The 15,505-nt window shown below is 58.7% G+C and overlaps 1 protein-coding gene across 4 annotated transcripts in view; it reads left to right on the top strand.

Annotated features, from left to right (window-relative positions):
• Nucleotides 1-14,054, top strand: part of PAX7 (paired box 7) — a 91,733-nt gene extending 77,679 nt beyond the window's left edge. For all 4 annotated transcript variants that reach the window (XM_081306009.1, XM_081306008.1, XM_081306011.1 and 1 more), the window contains exons 8-9: nt 3,080-3,326; nt 10,159-14,054. In XM_081306009.1, coding sequence (XP_081162135.1) covers nt 3,080-3,326; nt 10,159-10,274 — 363 coding nt within the window. In that variant the 3' untranslated portion in view covers nt 10,275-14,054. The remainder of the gene's footprint in view (nt 1-3,079; nt 3,327-10,158) is intronic.
• The last annotated feature ends 1,451 nt before the right edge of the window (nt 14,055-15,505 follow it).

The raw sequence follows: 15,505 nt of genomic DNA, 5'->3' as shown, positions 1-15,505 counted from the left end.
CAGGATCAGAAATTAGGTTATTTATCCACACCCTTGGTTGTTTTCAGTTTCCCTGGGTAGGGTGTGGAATCAGCATCATCCATTGCTCTGTCCCCAGTGCCTGGCTCAGGGTCTGGCACATAGTAGGTGCTCACTGAATACACATGGATTCAACAGAGCTTTTCCCAGATCACGGTGTGGGCTGTGGGCGGTAGAGATGGTCAAACACGTTCCGTCCGGTCCTCAGAAAGCCCCGCCGCCTTATCTAGACCTCGGCACACGGTGGCACCCTGAGAAATGTTTGTTGAATGAATAGATGAAGGAAGGAGGGGAACGACACTTGGCATTGCTGGGCTGTGCGTTACAAGGCTGGAAAGCGGGGAGGAGTTGGGGCAGGCTGGCACAGGTCCCATCACAAGAAGCCTTTAAGGGGAGGTTCTGGGAGCCACTGGTCATTCTTGAGTGGTGCGGTCCCTTTGGTGGCCGTTCTGTGCAGATCTCTGTCTTAGTACGGGGTCCAGGCACAGCTGCAGCCGGTTCCAAAGCAGCCTGGTCCTCCCCCGTCCCCATTCCTCCTCTCCCAGGGGGAGGGAGCAGGTTCCATGTTTGTGTGGGGCAGGGAATGGAGGGGGAGGAATCATCCTTCTTTTCTCCTTCCTTCCTGCCTTTTTCTTTTTTTTTTTTCTTTTTAATTTTTTTGTGGTGCCGGGATTGAACCCAGAGCCTCGTGCTTACTAAGCAAACGCTGTGCCACTGAGCTGCGTCTGCAACCCAAAACCAGGCTATGATCTCTCTCTCTCTCTCTAAATATATATTATTATTATTATTATTATTATTATTATTATTATTATTATTATTTCCCCTGGTGCTGGGGGTGGAAGCCAGGGCCTTGTGCGGGCAGAGCAGCGGCTCCACTGCAGAGCTCGGCCTGCAGCCCTGGGTGGACAGTGAAGCCTCTCCAGGACCCTCCCCAGCTCCCTCTTGAGAACCCAGAGACACACAGTGGTTCCTGGACGCCTCGATGGGATCCCCACAGGTACAGGAGATGAGGCCAGCCAGGCCACAGCCCAGCAGTGCCCTGGCCCTGGCCCTGGCCCTGAGAGTGGGGACCAGGGACGGGGCAGAGGTGGAGGCTGCCGGGAACACAGAGAAGGAACCCGGGACTCTCTGCTCTGGGAACCTCGGCCTGGAGGGTCTGTCCTGACGCTTTGCCACAAGCTGGGGCAGGAGAGCCTGGGGCGGGGGAGCCTGGGCCGGGGAGCCTGGGCCTGGACAGCAGGCCTGCAGACCTGCTCTGAGATCTGGGGCAGCCCCGGCCTCTGCAGACCTCAGTCTTTTCTTCTGAGAAATGGGCATCTTGGCTCCGCCCCACTCTTGTCCATGGGGTTCTGGCTTGGGCAGGTAGCGTGGTCAGTGGTCAGGAGGCAGGAAGGACGGCCACCAAGGAGGCAAAGCCTGTTCCATGCCAAGATCACTCTGTCCTTAGCTACCCTGGTGTCAGAACATCGTCACCCTTTTCCCTGAGGATTACAGATGGTCACAGCAGTTGAGGGACACCCCCGAGGTTCCCACAGGAGGGATCCAGGCCTCTGCGCCGGCCCGAGCCAATCCTGTGGCCATGCGCGTACGGGGCAGGTGGGCTCTTCAGGAGGTGCCCGCAGCCCGCTGTCCCCTGAGGAAGGTCTCTAGAAAGGCAGAGAACAGGGCTGTGCGTCTGGAGCCTCTGCTCTGAGCGGGGCTGGTGATAGCAGAACTGTCCCCACCTGGTGCCCTCCCTCCCCAGATGGGTGGCCGTGGCAGGAGGTCACTGGAGTCCTGGGCTCTGCAGACAGGATCCGTCTGTCCTCCCCTGGTTTGGTGGGAAGGCTGCCCTCTCATTCCCCAGGGTCTGCCCTGGCGCTGCCTTGTTCTGCTGTCCCCTGGGGCCACTCCTCAGCAGGTGACTCTGCTTAGCTTTCCTGGACCCCTGAGCTGGCGGGACGCCCTCCGTGGGCTCCTCGGCCCTGAGTGGTCTCAGTCCAGTCCCTCAGTGCTCCATTGCCCTGATGGCCCTTGTGTGTCACATCCCCAAGCAGGCTTGGACCCTTCCCTCCATTCCCCACCTGGGGCAGGCACCAGGACTCTGTCCTCTGAAGTCCCAGGGCTCTGAGGGCCGGGCCAGCTGTTAGTGGTGCCTGTTTGTTGAATGAATAAGTGACCTTCATCCCCAGCTCCTTTAAGCTCGGTTTCTAGACAAGCCCCACATGTCGGTCCCAGGGCCAGCACTGAGGGGACATCCCAGTGGTTGTCCCCGGGCCGAGTAGGGAGGTGGTGATGGTCACAGACATCAGGGAGCTGCCAGAATCAAAACAGGGCCCCCAGGAAGCTACCTGAAGCACTGGCTGCTGGGCCACACACACCTGCTGAGGAGGAAGAGGGCGGGAGGTTCAAGGGCACGTTCAAGGGCAGCCTGGGTGGCTCAGCAAGACCCTGTCTCTAAATAAGGTAAAAAGAGCTGGGGATGTGGCTCAATGGTAGAGGCGAGCTTCAGTCCCCAGTCACCCTGCTCCCCCCACCCCCCAATAAGATACAGTAAAAGCACCGGCCATATGCTGAGGAGGGGCAGGGGCGGGAGGCAGGAAGGCCGGGAGTCCAGAGCCCAGCTGGCCTCTGCAGAGAGGTGGGTGAAGCTCGGCCAGTGTCCTGCTGCTCTGCCTGCCTGGTCTGGGGGCAGGTGCCGTCCTGAACCAGGGGGGGCTTCCTGACGAGGGGGAGACCCCGCACCCCATGAGTTCATTCATTCACACACACATTCCTGGCCCCTTGACAGCCAGGCCCGGGGTGACCCCTGAGCCAGGCCATGGGGACAAAGAGGTGCGCCAGGGCCTGCCCTGCCCTAGACTCAGGGGAAGGGGGACCCTTGGGCTGGGCCGTGGGCAGGAGAGCAGTAGACGGCAGCCCTGTCGCTCCCAAGGGGACACAGACCAGGTAAAGGGGGAGCAGGAGGCTGCAGGGACCTCAAGGGGTCTGCTCCAGCACAGGCCGCCCCGCGCCCGCCAGGCCAGGCCCCAGTGCCCTCCGTCCTAGTGGGCGGGTCCCCGGCACTGACGTCTCTCCGCAGGTGATGAGCATCCTGAGCAGCCCCAGCGCCGTGCCCCCGCAGCCGCAGGCCGACTTCTCCATCTCCCCGCTGCACGGCGGCCTGGACTCAGCCTCCTCCATCTCGGGCAGCTGCAGCCAGAGGGCCGACGCCATCAAGCCTGGAGACAGCCTGCCCACCTCCCAGTCCTACTGCCCGCCCACCTACAGCACCACCGGCTACGGCGTGGACCCTGTGGCCGGCTACCAGTACGGCCAGTATGGCCAGAGTGAGTGTCCCCGGGCCCCTGGGGGGGGCACCTCACAGATGGGCAGACCAGGTCCAGAAGGGACGCAGAGTGGGTCTCCACGAAGGAGCCGAGCCTCAAGTCCAGTTGTCTCCTGCCCGGGCCCCGGTGCAACTCCTCCAGGACACAGCCCCGAAGGCTCCGTAGCATTAACAGAGAAGAGAGAGCGGAATGACCTTTACTGGCATATTTTATTGAACCTGATCTATCTGAAAGATGATCATGTCAACATGTAATGCACATAAAATTATCATTTTTAAAAGATTTTTAAGTTGTAGACAGACACAATAGCTTTATTTTAGTTATTTATTTATTCATTTTTATGTGGTGCTGAGGATGGGACCCAGGGCCTCACATGCGCCAGGCAAGCACCCCCCACGGAGCCCCAGCTCCAGCCCCATACGATTATTAATTTTGGGTTTTGCATTGTGTCTTCCATGCTGGGCTTTGATATCTGCTGCGTGTTTTACCTGATGGCACTGTGTTTTATTTTATTTCATTTCGTTTTGTTTTTCCATTTTAATTCAGACACTAAACTTGCATCAGAAGCACAGCCCAGGGCTGGGGACAGCTCAGGAGCAGGGTGCCGTCTGGCACCCAAAGCCCTGGGTTCACTCCCCACGACGGCAAAAGAACAGAAATGCTCTCTCCATATTGAAATTTCATAAAGTTTACAGTTGAGAAGTAGATTTACACACTCAGGTGGCTCAGATAGACTGACAAGTTTCCCAGCCATGAAATAACTAAGTCGACGATGGGTTTTCAAATCTAGATTAGATAAAAACTAAACAAACCTCTGAAATCTGGCTCCCTGGCTGCGCTAGCCACCGTTCGAGTGCTCAGCAGCCAGCGTGTGGCTAGTGGTGGCCAGCTTGGTGGCACAGTGTGAGGCCCTGCCCCGTGCTGTCCCCAGCCTGGGGCAGCTATGTGTGAATCTCTGGCATCCAGCCCAACCCCTCAGCCTTGGTGTCCCCAGCTGCCTGCTGTCCCCTGCCCGCCCCCGCTGCCATCCTCTCAGAACCCATCTGCAGACAGGGGACAGGAGACTCTCAGACCAAAGGCTGGGGAGGGCGGACCTGGCCACGGCCTCTGGCTGCCCGATGGGGCCAGCGGCAGGGCAGGCCCAGACGGGACAGAGGTCAGAGGTCACCGGGCCCCTCCTGCCCTACCTCCCGGCAAGGGCCTCACCTGCTGGTGTCAAACTAATCAGAAGGCGAAGGGAGGGGGTGAGGCCTCGGACCCCGGGCGTCCTCTCCACCCGCCCGGCCTGCGCACCGCTTCCTGCCTGCGCACCGCTTCCTGCCCACTCCTCTCCTGTGGCCCTGCCCGTGTGTGAACCCGCTCCTGTGCACACATATATTTGGGTGAGTGTGGCGGTGGCACCACGAGTGACCCAGTTCAGGCTTGTGTGTCCTAGTACGTTGGCATCTGCGTAGAGCGGGTGAGTTTGTGTGTCCGTGTGTGAGGCGCCGTGAGCACGTGGGGGAACGTGGGCGGGCGACTCCACACACACCTGCGTAGGAAGGGCGTCGTGTGCGCACGGTACACCTGGGGGTCTGTGTGCACGGACACGCGTGTGCACCCATGCACGGGCGCCTCAGTGGCAGTCACGCGCGCCCGTGTTTCCAATGTGCCTTCAGGTGTGTGCGTGGGGTCGAGCGAGTCCGTGTGTGCACGTGCGCCTGGTGTGCGTGTGCTCGTGTCGCCGCGTGGTTCTGCAGAAGGAGCAGCGTGTGCAGGTGTGCCTACGTGTGAGCCGCTGTTCCTTCAGGTGGGAGCATGTGTTTGAATCTGTGTGTGGGGGGGGACGCGTGTGGCGTGTCTGTGTGTGACCGTGCGAATGTGTGTGCATGGGAGCACGTGTGTGTGCTCAGGAGCAGGGTGCACTCGTGTGCACGGGAGTGCTCCCAGAGGGGCCCTGGCGACCCGCTGACCCAGCGCATGTCCCTGCATGGAGCGGGACACATGCTCTTGATCAAGAGCCGGCCCGGGGCAGGCGTTAGTCACACCCGGAGCCCGTGCCCTGCTCCAGGGCGCCTGCCCAGCTCGGAAATAGAATTAACCCCGGAGTCAGCGCGGGGGAGCGGGGGAGGGGATCAAAAGGGAAGGGGCCCAGGAGGCGAGAGGAGCCCTGTCCCTTCTCTCCCCTCCTCTCCCCCTTCCTCCTCCTGCCCCTCCAACTCCAGTTCCCCGATGGGTCCTCCAGGGAGAGCTCGGAGCTCCTCTTGGGCCACCCTCCCCAGCCCCACCACTGCTGCCCGCTGGTGTGGGCTCTTGACGCCTGCAGCCTCAGTCCTCCCACCTGTGAAAGGGGCTGGGACGAGGCTCTGCTGCCTTCCAGTTTCCTCTGGGGCCTTCTCCCTTGCCCTTGGCTTCCTGGGCAGACCCCCTTCTCCACTCTAACCTGCCCCATGTCCACAGGCCACTGGACACCCTGCGGCTGGGCTCTCGTGGTGTGTGTCAAGAGTCACGCATTCTGAGCTTGCCACGTGTGCCCAGGGTCACCTGTGACCGTTCACACCTGCCTGGGCATGAGTCCAGTCCAGGGGACACTGGATGAAATCCATGTTCCTTGTTCATGTACTTCTCAAAGCGATTTGTCTCCAACTTACAGATTTAAAAACTAGGCTCAGAGAGGCCAGGTAGCTTTCCCAAGGTCCCACAGCAGGAGAATGGAGGATTCAGGGTCTCCTGACTTCAGCCACCCAAAGCCATAAGCTTGTGTGAGACGCTCAGTTACCGACACCTACTAGGCCTTCCTGTGCACGATTCGTGTTCACAGCTTCACACACACCCACAGATGCACACTGAGATCGGAGTGCATCACCAGCGTGTGAGTACACTGATTCAAGGTAGAAACAGCAGGTTGTGTGGGAAGGAAGGGACTGACCATTTATTGAGCATCTACTGTGGCCTGCCCTCCATCCCCACGGCCACCCTGGGCAGCACGTGGTGATTCCTTTGCACAGGTGAGGAAACGGCATCCCAGAGAGGTTCTCTGCCTGAGGTCACCAGTGGTAGCTATTGGTGTGTGCTCCGTCTCTGGAGGGCCACCGCAGGTGTGTGTGGACCACACGTGGCCAAACCCCCGTGCAGCCGAGTCCTCTCGAAGCCTCCCACCTTCCCAGGGACACAGTCACACCTTCTTCTCCTGTCGGGCCATTGTCCGTCCATCTATCTGTCCCTCCCTGTCCCTGGAGGGAGTGGGGCAGGGGCCGGAGATGGGGCGCGCAGCAGATTAATCTGGCCCTGGTGTTCCCAGAGGCCAGGGCTGAGCTAATGATGCACTGATAGAGCTCAGGAGTGTGGAGAGAATTTTAATCGATCTGACAAGTCTAATAAGAACTTGTGTCTGGACGGGTCCTCCTCTGGGGCTGCGGCTGACGCAGCGCTGACGGCTGGTGTCTGTTTACGGGTTGGCATTGCGGCCACCCTCCTGCCAATGCCTGATTAATCTAATTTGAGACGTTTAGAGCCCAGGCGCGGGCGTGGGACCGGGGAAGGGAGCCATGGAGAGACAGAGGGACAGGGAGGGCCTGACAGAGGCCCTAATGAGGAATGTCACAGCCCTGCCCTCATCGGCCCCGCCTCCACCCTGGAGAGGCAGGCACGTTGGGTGCCCTTGGAGTTGGCTGGGTCGCCGGTGTGGCTTCCTGATGGCCCCTTGGCCACCTTGACTGGGCAGGACCTGGGCAATCTCCTACTGTGTGCTGGGCCACGGGCCAGTGGCTCAGAGAAGTGGAGGAGGAGGCAGAATGGCTAGAGGTACACCAGGGACCATTCAGGCTCCTTCATGTCACATGCTGTGTGTGACTCTGGGCCATCACTGTGCCTGGGTCCTCATTTACCGAATGGGGCCATCACTCCTAAGGCACAGGGGCTGCTGGGAGCATTAAACGGGGCCAGACCGCAGCTCAGCGCAGAGCACTTACTGCGAGCAGGAAGCCTGGGCTCCATTCCTCGGTACCAAAAAAAGAAAGATTAAACGGGATCATGTCCACCTAGTGCGTGTGGAACACGGGGAGGCAGGAGCAGAGTCTGTGACGGGGGAGAGGCCACCTGATTTGGCCGTGTGACCTTGGACATGTCACTGGCTTTGCCTGGGGAAGGAGTGGACCCACGTGAGTCTCGGGTGGAGAGGGCCCCACACACTCTTCCCCGGTCATTCTGCAGGGGCCGCTGGGGACGCTGTGGGGTTTGGGGAGGGGGCCTTGGGCTGCCTGGGTCTGGCTGGCTTCCCGACTTGGGACCTGTGTAACATTGCAAGTTGGTCCCAGGACGTCAGCTCCATTGTGTGGAAGGGGCTCTTCACCCAGCCGCCTCAAAGAGCTGGGGTGACAATTTAGTGACCAAAGAGCTCGCGGTGCTGTGAGCGGGTCCACGGGGCCGAGCTCTGGGCACTGCCAGCTCTTCCTCCTGCCTGTCCTATCACCCCGCTGAGACCACATCCTCCTGGCGGGGCACCCAGCTAGGGGAGACGGCGTGGCCACAGCCCCTCTGCTCCATGCCCCGGGAGGTGGGCTGCCCCTGGGGCTCCTCAGACCCTGGAGGGGCTTACCCTCCTACCACCCACCTGGAGCCTGGCAAGCTCAGGGCACAGGCCTGACACTCCCAGGGACTGCAGGGTCTTGGTACATCCTTCAGGAACCTGGGGACCTTGGCCCAGGCCTTCGGTGCCCAGCATCCAGAAGAGCGTCATCTCATGTGACCCTCCTCACAGCAGCCTGGAGCTGGCTGGAGTCTGTTCTCCCCATTTAGAGATGGGGACACAGGCCCAGAGAGGAAGAGGGATTTGCACCAGGTACAGTGGCCCACACCTGTCATCCCAGCAGCTCGGGAGGCTGAGGCAGGAGGATCACAAGTTCAAAGCCAGCCTCAGCAACAGTGAAGCCTTAAGCAACTCAGGGAGACCCTGTCTCTAAATAAAATGCAAAACAGGGTTGGGGGTGGGGCCCAGTGGCCGAGTGCCCCTGAGTCAATCCTGGTACCAAAGAACAGTGATTTGCCCAAAGCCACATGAGCAGGAGGTGGCCGCCTCTTTGTCACCACTTTCCTTTCTGACCCTTTCAAAGGTCACATTTGCTCACCAAGTCCCAGTCTCAGGTCCTACCACACTGAGCCAGCGATGGCCGAACTCACGGCATGACGGGTGAGGCCCAGCTGACCACACCTGTGTGTGTCCTTCAGCCTTCGGTGGACTCTGCAGCCTCCGTGGGGTAATAAATAGCCCCATTTTACAGACAAGGACACCGAGGCTCAGGTGGTGAGGTGTTAGGCCCTGAAGTCGGCAGGTTCTGGACTCGAACCTGGGTCACTGGAACCACAAGGTGATCCAGCCCCCAGCAGCTACTGTCCAGGAGGCCCCTGCCCTCCCACTCAGCCTGTGTCCATCACCTGCCCCCACCTGCTCTAGGCAGCAGGCTCCAACAGTGGGAAACGTAGTAGTGACCCCTGGGGACGGGGGCTGGAGTGGGTGTTGGGCCGGGCCTTGGATGCTAGTCCCCTAGTGAGGTACCCCGAGGTCCCAGGGGATTTCAGGGGCAGCATCTCTGGGTCCCAGGAGGCCTCTGCCACCTGCCTGGGAGCTCTCAGGTCAGGCCTGATTTCTGCTCTGGCCTTACTGAGGGTAGCCAGAGCCCACGTAGGAGTAGGCCACTGATCACAGCTGCACCCAGACACAGGTAGACACGTGCACCTGGCTCAGGTGCAACTCTCGGCACATAGCACCGCACAAGCCCAGCCATTTTTTCTGTCATCTACTCCCAAAGGTGTGCCTGACTCATGCATGTGGGCGTGAACACAAGCGTTGCTCTTGCACGAACACCACTCACTCACACACGCACACACATCCTCAGATGCTCATCCATCTCCTCTGCATGACCAGAGGCTGCAGGCTCGGCTCCCTGCACCTCGGGAGCCCTGGCTCCTCCTCCTGTCGGTCCCCTCAGCTCACCCACAAAGCTGCCTTGGTGTTTGTGTGAGGTCCTGCCTGGCTTCATCCATGAGCTGGGCTAGGGTCCAGAGCAGGCATTGCTCCCTGGACTCAAGGGACTCCCTGGTCATCCCCCGCAGCTGGGGTGTGCAGAGGGCTGGTGGGAAGAGGCAATTATTCTTCCCTCGACACTGTGGATCCCCTCCGTATTCTGTCCCTACAGAACCCACGAGAAAGCTATAAACATTAAATGTTAGGTGACTGTGTGCCGAGTGTAGGGGAGGAGGTGAGAGAAGAGCTTCAGGAAGAGGTGGATGGAGGGAGGGAGGGGGAGGAGGGAGAGAAGGCCAGGATGGACGGACAGATGGCCAAAGGGTGGATGGATGGATGGATGGATGGATATTTGGAGGGGTAAATGGATGGGTGGATGGATAAGTGGATGGATATGTGGGTGGATGGATGGACAGATGGATGAGTGGGTGGATGGACAGATGGATGGATGGATGGACAGATGGATGAGTGGATGGACAGATGGATGTGTGGGTGGATGAGTGGATGGACGGATGGACAGATGGATGGATGGATGGACAGATGGATGTGTGGGTGGATGAGTGGATGGACGGATGGACAGATGGATGGATGGATGGACAGATGGATGAGTGGATGGACAGATGGATGTGTGGGTGGATGGATGGATGGATGGATGAGTGGATGGATGGGTGGACGGATGGATGGATGGACAGATGGATGGATGGATGGACAGATGGATGAGTGGATGGATGGATGAACAGATGGATGAATGGGTGGATGGATGGATGGAGTAAATGGAAGATAGACCAAGAGAACCTCCATTTCTAGGAGTTTCTCTCTCTTTTTTTCCAGCTGCTGTCGATTACCTGGCCAAGAACGTGAGCCTGTCCACCCAGCGTCGCATGAAGCTCGGGGAGCACTCCGCGGTGCTGGGACTCCTGCCGGTGGAGACTGGCCAGGCCTACTAGGCTCCTGGGGCGACTTGCCCCAGCCCGAGGCCCAGCCCACCCCCTCCTGACCCCTGAGCCTCCGCCTCAGTCCCCCTCATCCCCCTGGGGCCACGGGAGACCAGGAAGGGAGCCCATCCCCTGCTCATAAGCAGCCCTCTGGAGATGCGCAGCCCTCCTGTCAGTCACCTGCAGTTGGGGACCCTCAGTGGCCCCTTGGAGTCCCTCCCAGAAGGTTGAGGCCAACCTGCAACGTCCCCTGCTCAGATCTGCTGTGACCTCCAGAACCCAGGGTGGAGACTGAGGCCCGTTCCAAACAGGGCACCTCGGCCCCAGAGCGGGGCGGAGCCGGCGATGCCATCCTGTGGGCTGCGTTCTGCGGTGGGGTGCCCTGGCCAGAGGGCAGGGGAAGCGTGGGGTGACCCGTCAGCTCCCAGTGCTGGGAACCCCCCTGCCACGGCGGGTCTTTGGCTCAGCACCAGAACCACAGCTCTTTCCTCCTCAGGACACAGCGGCTCCAGCAGAGGGGACCCCAGGGTCTTCCCGAGGGTGTCAGCAGGGTGACGGTCTCGACTTCACCCAGGACGTTGGAGGGCTTCAGGACCCTCCCCACACAGCCCTGCTGAGCCCTCGAGGAGACCGGGGAGAGGGCAGAGGCTTGACCAGGGCCGGGGCTGTGGGGGCGGCAGGCTGGTCACACCTGCGGCCACATCTACTGGCCCAGGGCGCCAGGACCCACCTCAGGCTCCAGGAGGCAGAGGCTCTTCAACCAAAGCCCAGTTCCAGCCGTGTCCACCCCGGGGGGGTCTGCGAAGCTGCTCAGCTCCCTCCTCAGCAGGGTCGGATGGGACAGAGAGGGGACAGTCACCAGCAAAGAGGTGCCAGGTGGGCCCGGAAGGGACTTTCCTGACCAAAACCCTTTCACTGGAGGGCGGCCAGCCATGGAGGCCAGACGCTCCAGCCCTTGGCCTCACGTCCACATCCCTGGAGTCAGGATCCCCACGAAAGCTCCTCAGAGACAGGAGCCCACCCTGCACCCTGCTGCAGGAGAGGCCACCATCTTCCCGCCACGGGCCCCGGATGGGCCGAGATGCAGGGCTTCCGCCAGAGCTTCGGAGGAGGGTCTTGGGCTGGGCAGGGATTGCCTGCCCTCCAGATAAGCCTGCCAAGTCCCCTTGGCGTTTTGGTCCCACCCATCTTTCAGCGCTGACTCGCTCTGGGCCCAGAGGCCTCTGTCTCCTGATGGGGTCCAGCTGACCTGGGTGCATGTGGCCATTTCCAAACCCTGGGCCTGGGCAGAGGGAGACGCAGAAGGTTCTAGAAAAGAGGAGAAAAGACTCCTTCCTGCCTTCAGCACTCCAGCGGCCTCCTCAAGCTCTGCTCTCCCAAGAGCCGGGGCCTCTGCTTCACGCCCTACCCCTCCTCCCCGGGCGCTTCCCACCTTCACCTTCATGGAAACCGTCCACCTTCACCCTCACCCTCTCCTACACTTCGCTCAGCTCACCTGCACCAGTGCGGCCGGCTACAGGACACTTGTGATGGGGGACATGGCCAGGAATCCACAAACACTGGACCCTGTTGCTTGTCCCCACCTGGGCACCTGAAGCCACCTGTTTGCTCAGTCCAGGCCTCTTGCCCTCAGCCAGCGAGACATTCCTAGAGGGAAGGGATGCTGCTTTGGGAGCTCACCCGAGGTCCCTCCTCCTGGAGAGCCAAATGGACAAGAAGCTAGGACACTCGTCCGCATGGACGTCACCTGTGGGACCATGCTCACCTGTTTCTCTTCATGAGAACTGATCACACCAAGCCAGTCCTGAGCCCTGACCAGGACGGCTTATACCCTGCGGTTTAGAGCGACCTATTGATAACTGAGGACAAATGGGCTCTTTGGTGGCGGTGGGCACCCGGACAGCAGTGGCCCGTCAGGTTCAGCCAACTGGAGCGTCCACTCAAAGAGACTTTGGGTTCTTCAAGCTCTGGACAAAAGGGAAGATCTTGTTGTCCCTTGGAAGTGCAGTCCACGCTGTTGTAGCTGTCACAGCCAGAAGGCCACTCAGAACACCACGCCATCTTCATCCACATTCCTTAACGGCCAATCCTTCCCTGGAGGCCCGGCTCAGAACACGTCTGAGTCCCTTTACAGCCTGTGTGACTCAGGAGCAGGGCTCTCAGGCAGGTGACATCAAAACTGCCCAGCCCAGCACCAATAGTGACATTCCCATGCTAGGACCAATCCCGATTATCTGCCCCCACTGTGAAACAAAATCAAGACCTGCTTGGGAGTCAACCCAGCGGTTTGTCATTACATCCAACACCTCGGAGTTCTCCCAAGCCACCGTCTCGGTAGACAATGGTACTTACTGGTTTTCCAGGGGACCCTTAACCCCCAGCAGATATTCCCTAAAACCCCGTGTATCTGTGGTCTAGCCAACTCAGTCTATAAAATTGGACCTTGTGTTGGCAGCTTGCAGCTTCACCGAGAAAGTGATATTGGTTGGACGAGAGGCTCGAAGCTTCAATCCCTGGGGGTTGACCACAGCCTAAAAAAAGGCCTTGAAGTCCAGTGGCCAGGCCAGCCCAGAAACAACCCCACCCGCCCCTGTAAATAGAGTCCCTAGCAAGAGAAGAGGTGTCTCCTCCAACTGTCCCAAGTAGCTACTGGTCCTACCTACGGGGGCTCCTCTCCTGAGCCCACTGGATATTAGTTGGAAACGTGGTGACGTGCTGTTTGTTTATAGGAAGTTGACTTTTTATATATGAATATATATACTAAAAAAAAAAGGAAAGAAAACCCCCACAGTGTGTGTCGTGCTAGTGCCAGGGACCATCTGTAGGGATATATCTGCCTATCGTGTGTTCCAGATTATGTATGCATTCCGGGCTCTGTTGAGTTCCTTCACTTTGTTGCTTTGTTTTTTCACTTGGTCTTTCTCTCTTGCTATGAATAAAAAAAAAAGTGACATGTAAGACCCGAGGTATGCTCTTCTACTCTTATTTTTTACTTGATTCACTTTTGATGCTCTTTTGCCAGAGGAACTGAAAGAGCAGAGGAAGCCGAGAAATAGGGGAATAAGGAAAAGAGAGAGAAGAGTGCAGACAGAGGTGGGTTGGCCCAAAGTCGGGCGGAGGTCAGATGTCCCACCTGACCGTGGCTGGAGAACAGGACAGGTCCTGGACTTGGAGCAGGCCACCAGCAACCCAGTGTTGTCTCAGATGGAGCTGGTGAAACATTGTGGGATTCGGATCTTGGACCTCAACCCAGAACTCCATGTTTGCCAGCTAAAATCTTTCTCTGGATCTTGTCTCGGGCTGGTGTTCTCCTCAAGCTCCTGAATGTGTCTTTCCATCTTGGATGCTGTCGGGGTACACAGGTCTTCTCTTCTCCCCTCCTGCAGAAGCATCAAGCCAAGACCAAATGGGCGCACTCCAGCCGCCATCTTGAATGTTCCAAGACACCTGTGTACTGGAGGCTTCTTCTGTCAACTTGGACATGGCCAACCCCCCGACCTGGGAAATTGCCATTTCACACTCTAGATCATTCCTCCTTCCTTGTAACGGCAGCACCATTGCTCCCGTGTCTGACTCTCAACAGTTTTCCTCCACATGGAAGAGTGTGTGCGTGGAGAGGGTGTGCATGGGTGTGTGCGTGTGCGTGAGGGTATGTGTTTAAATATAATCGCACCATAATTTATTCAGCTATATGGAATAGTAGACTAGAAAGAGAAACTGGTATTTGCTTTAACTACCTGCTGCTTGTAAGCGCTGCCTCTGTAACTCAGGCGTAACCGTTATACATTAAAAGAAATTAAAAGCATTTTAAAGGTTCCGTGTCCTCCACCGATTGATTGCCATTCGGGGCTGGGGGCTGAGGGGTATCGGGGAAGCCTTTTGACCTCGGACAGAAGGTCAGGGTGGGAACTGGGACTCTCTCGCACCCCACTGAGTCCCCCAGTGCTAAGCAGCTACCAGTATGCAGTTGGTGCCTAATCAATATCTGATCAACAGATAGAGTTGCTGGAGCAGCTCTGAGCTCAGAGGAACAGTGCGATGTCAGAGGAGGAGAGGAACTTGGGTTCCCTTCACCAGAACAAACTTCCTGTCGCTAAGCTTAGAACCTCCTGAGTTCTCTCCCGGGATATAGGATCGAGAGGCGGAAGAGGGCTTGGAAGCTGGCATGTCACCTGATGTGGGGATTCCTGGGCTGGGAGTTGCTGAGCCCGTGGGGTGGCCTTTTGTGCCCTCCCCGTCCTTGGCTACTGGTGCCCTGGGGTGCGGGTGGCTGAGTAGACACCTGCGTGTCCAGCAGCTCTGATTGAAATTCTGCAAGAAAGGAGCCGCTGTGAGCTCTTCGCAGCATTTCAGGGACATGTGAAGGGACCTGGGCAGGGGCTAGCAGAGTCCATGCCACCCGTGTTCTCCTGGCTCTGAACTCAGGTCTGCACGCCTTTCCAGGGTTCTGGTTTCCTTGGACGGTCTTCTAAACAGGAAGAGGGCAGTAGGGCAGTTTGGGAGAGGAATCATATATGAAGAATTGACCAAGGTCAAGGGTTCCTGTTGACCTCAGCGGACACGGCCCAGGCCTGGTTCTCCATGGCAGGACCCAGGGGGAGGCTGGGTTCTCCCAGGGTCTGAGACCAGGACCCTCCCCCATGCAGGGTCCCTGCCCCCCCCCTGCAAAGTCCCAGCAACTGATGCTCCCAACTTCGATCCATCCCACGTCTGTCCCTCTTCCTCCCCCTCCCCCGCCAGGCCACCATCACTCAGTCAGGAAGACACAGGAGAGTCCAAGAGCCAGTCAGACCCCACCCTCGCTCTGCGTTAGAGCCTCCGTGGGTCCTGGGACAGTTTTCATTTTTAGAAAGCAGGCTGGACACCCTCTAGGGACCCCCCCGTTACCATCACAGTCGCCTGAGCTGAAGGCAGGCTTGGAGGAGGCCCAGCGGCCTGAGAGCTTGGAGCTTTCTGCCACCGTGCTCCAGCGCGCTCACTGACCCTCTTAGGGGACTTGCCTAGGAAAGGGGGTCAGACGTGGGATAGACGCGTGGATCTACCAGCTTTGCCACAGACACTGCGGAGAGTGTCCACCGGCTCCTTTGTCACGCTCTCCTTATGGTGGACGAGCTTCCCGGGCTTTCCTCAGGTGACAAGAGCTGGTGAGGGGAAACAGGGTCCTGGGCTAGCAGATGAATGGAGCCACCGAGTGGGAGGGACACACAGGACAGACACTCAGTACAGTCCCACTTGTTGGGTAG

This window comes from Spermophilus citellus, assembly GCF_964194105.1.
Source record: "Spermophilus citellus genome assembly, chromosome: 9".
Taxonomy (NCBI): domain Eukaryota; kingdom Metazoa; phylum Chordata; class Mammalia; order Rodentia; family Sciuridae; genus Spermophilus; species Spermophilus citellus.
This window is presented reverse-complemented; position numbering and strand designations above follow the sequence as displayed.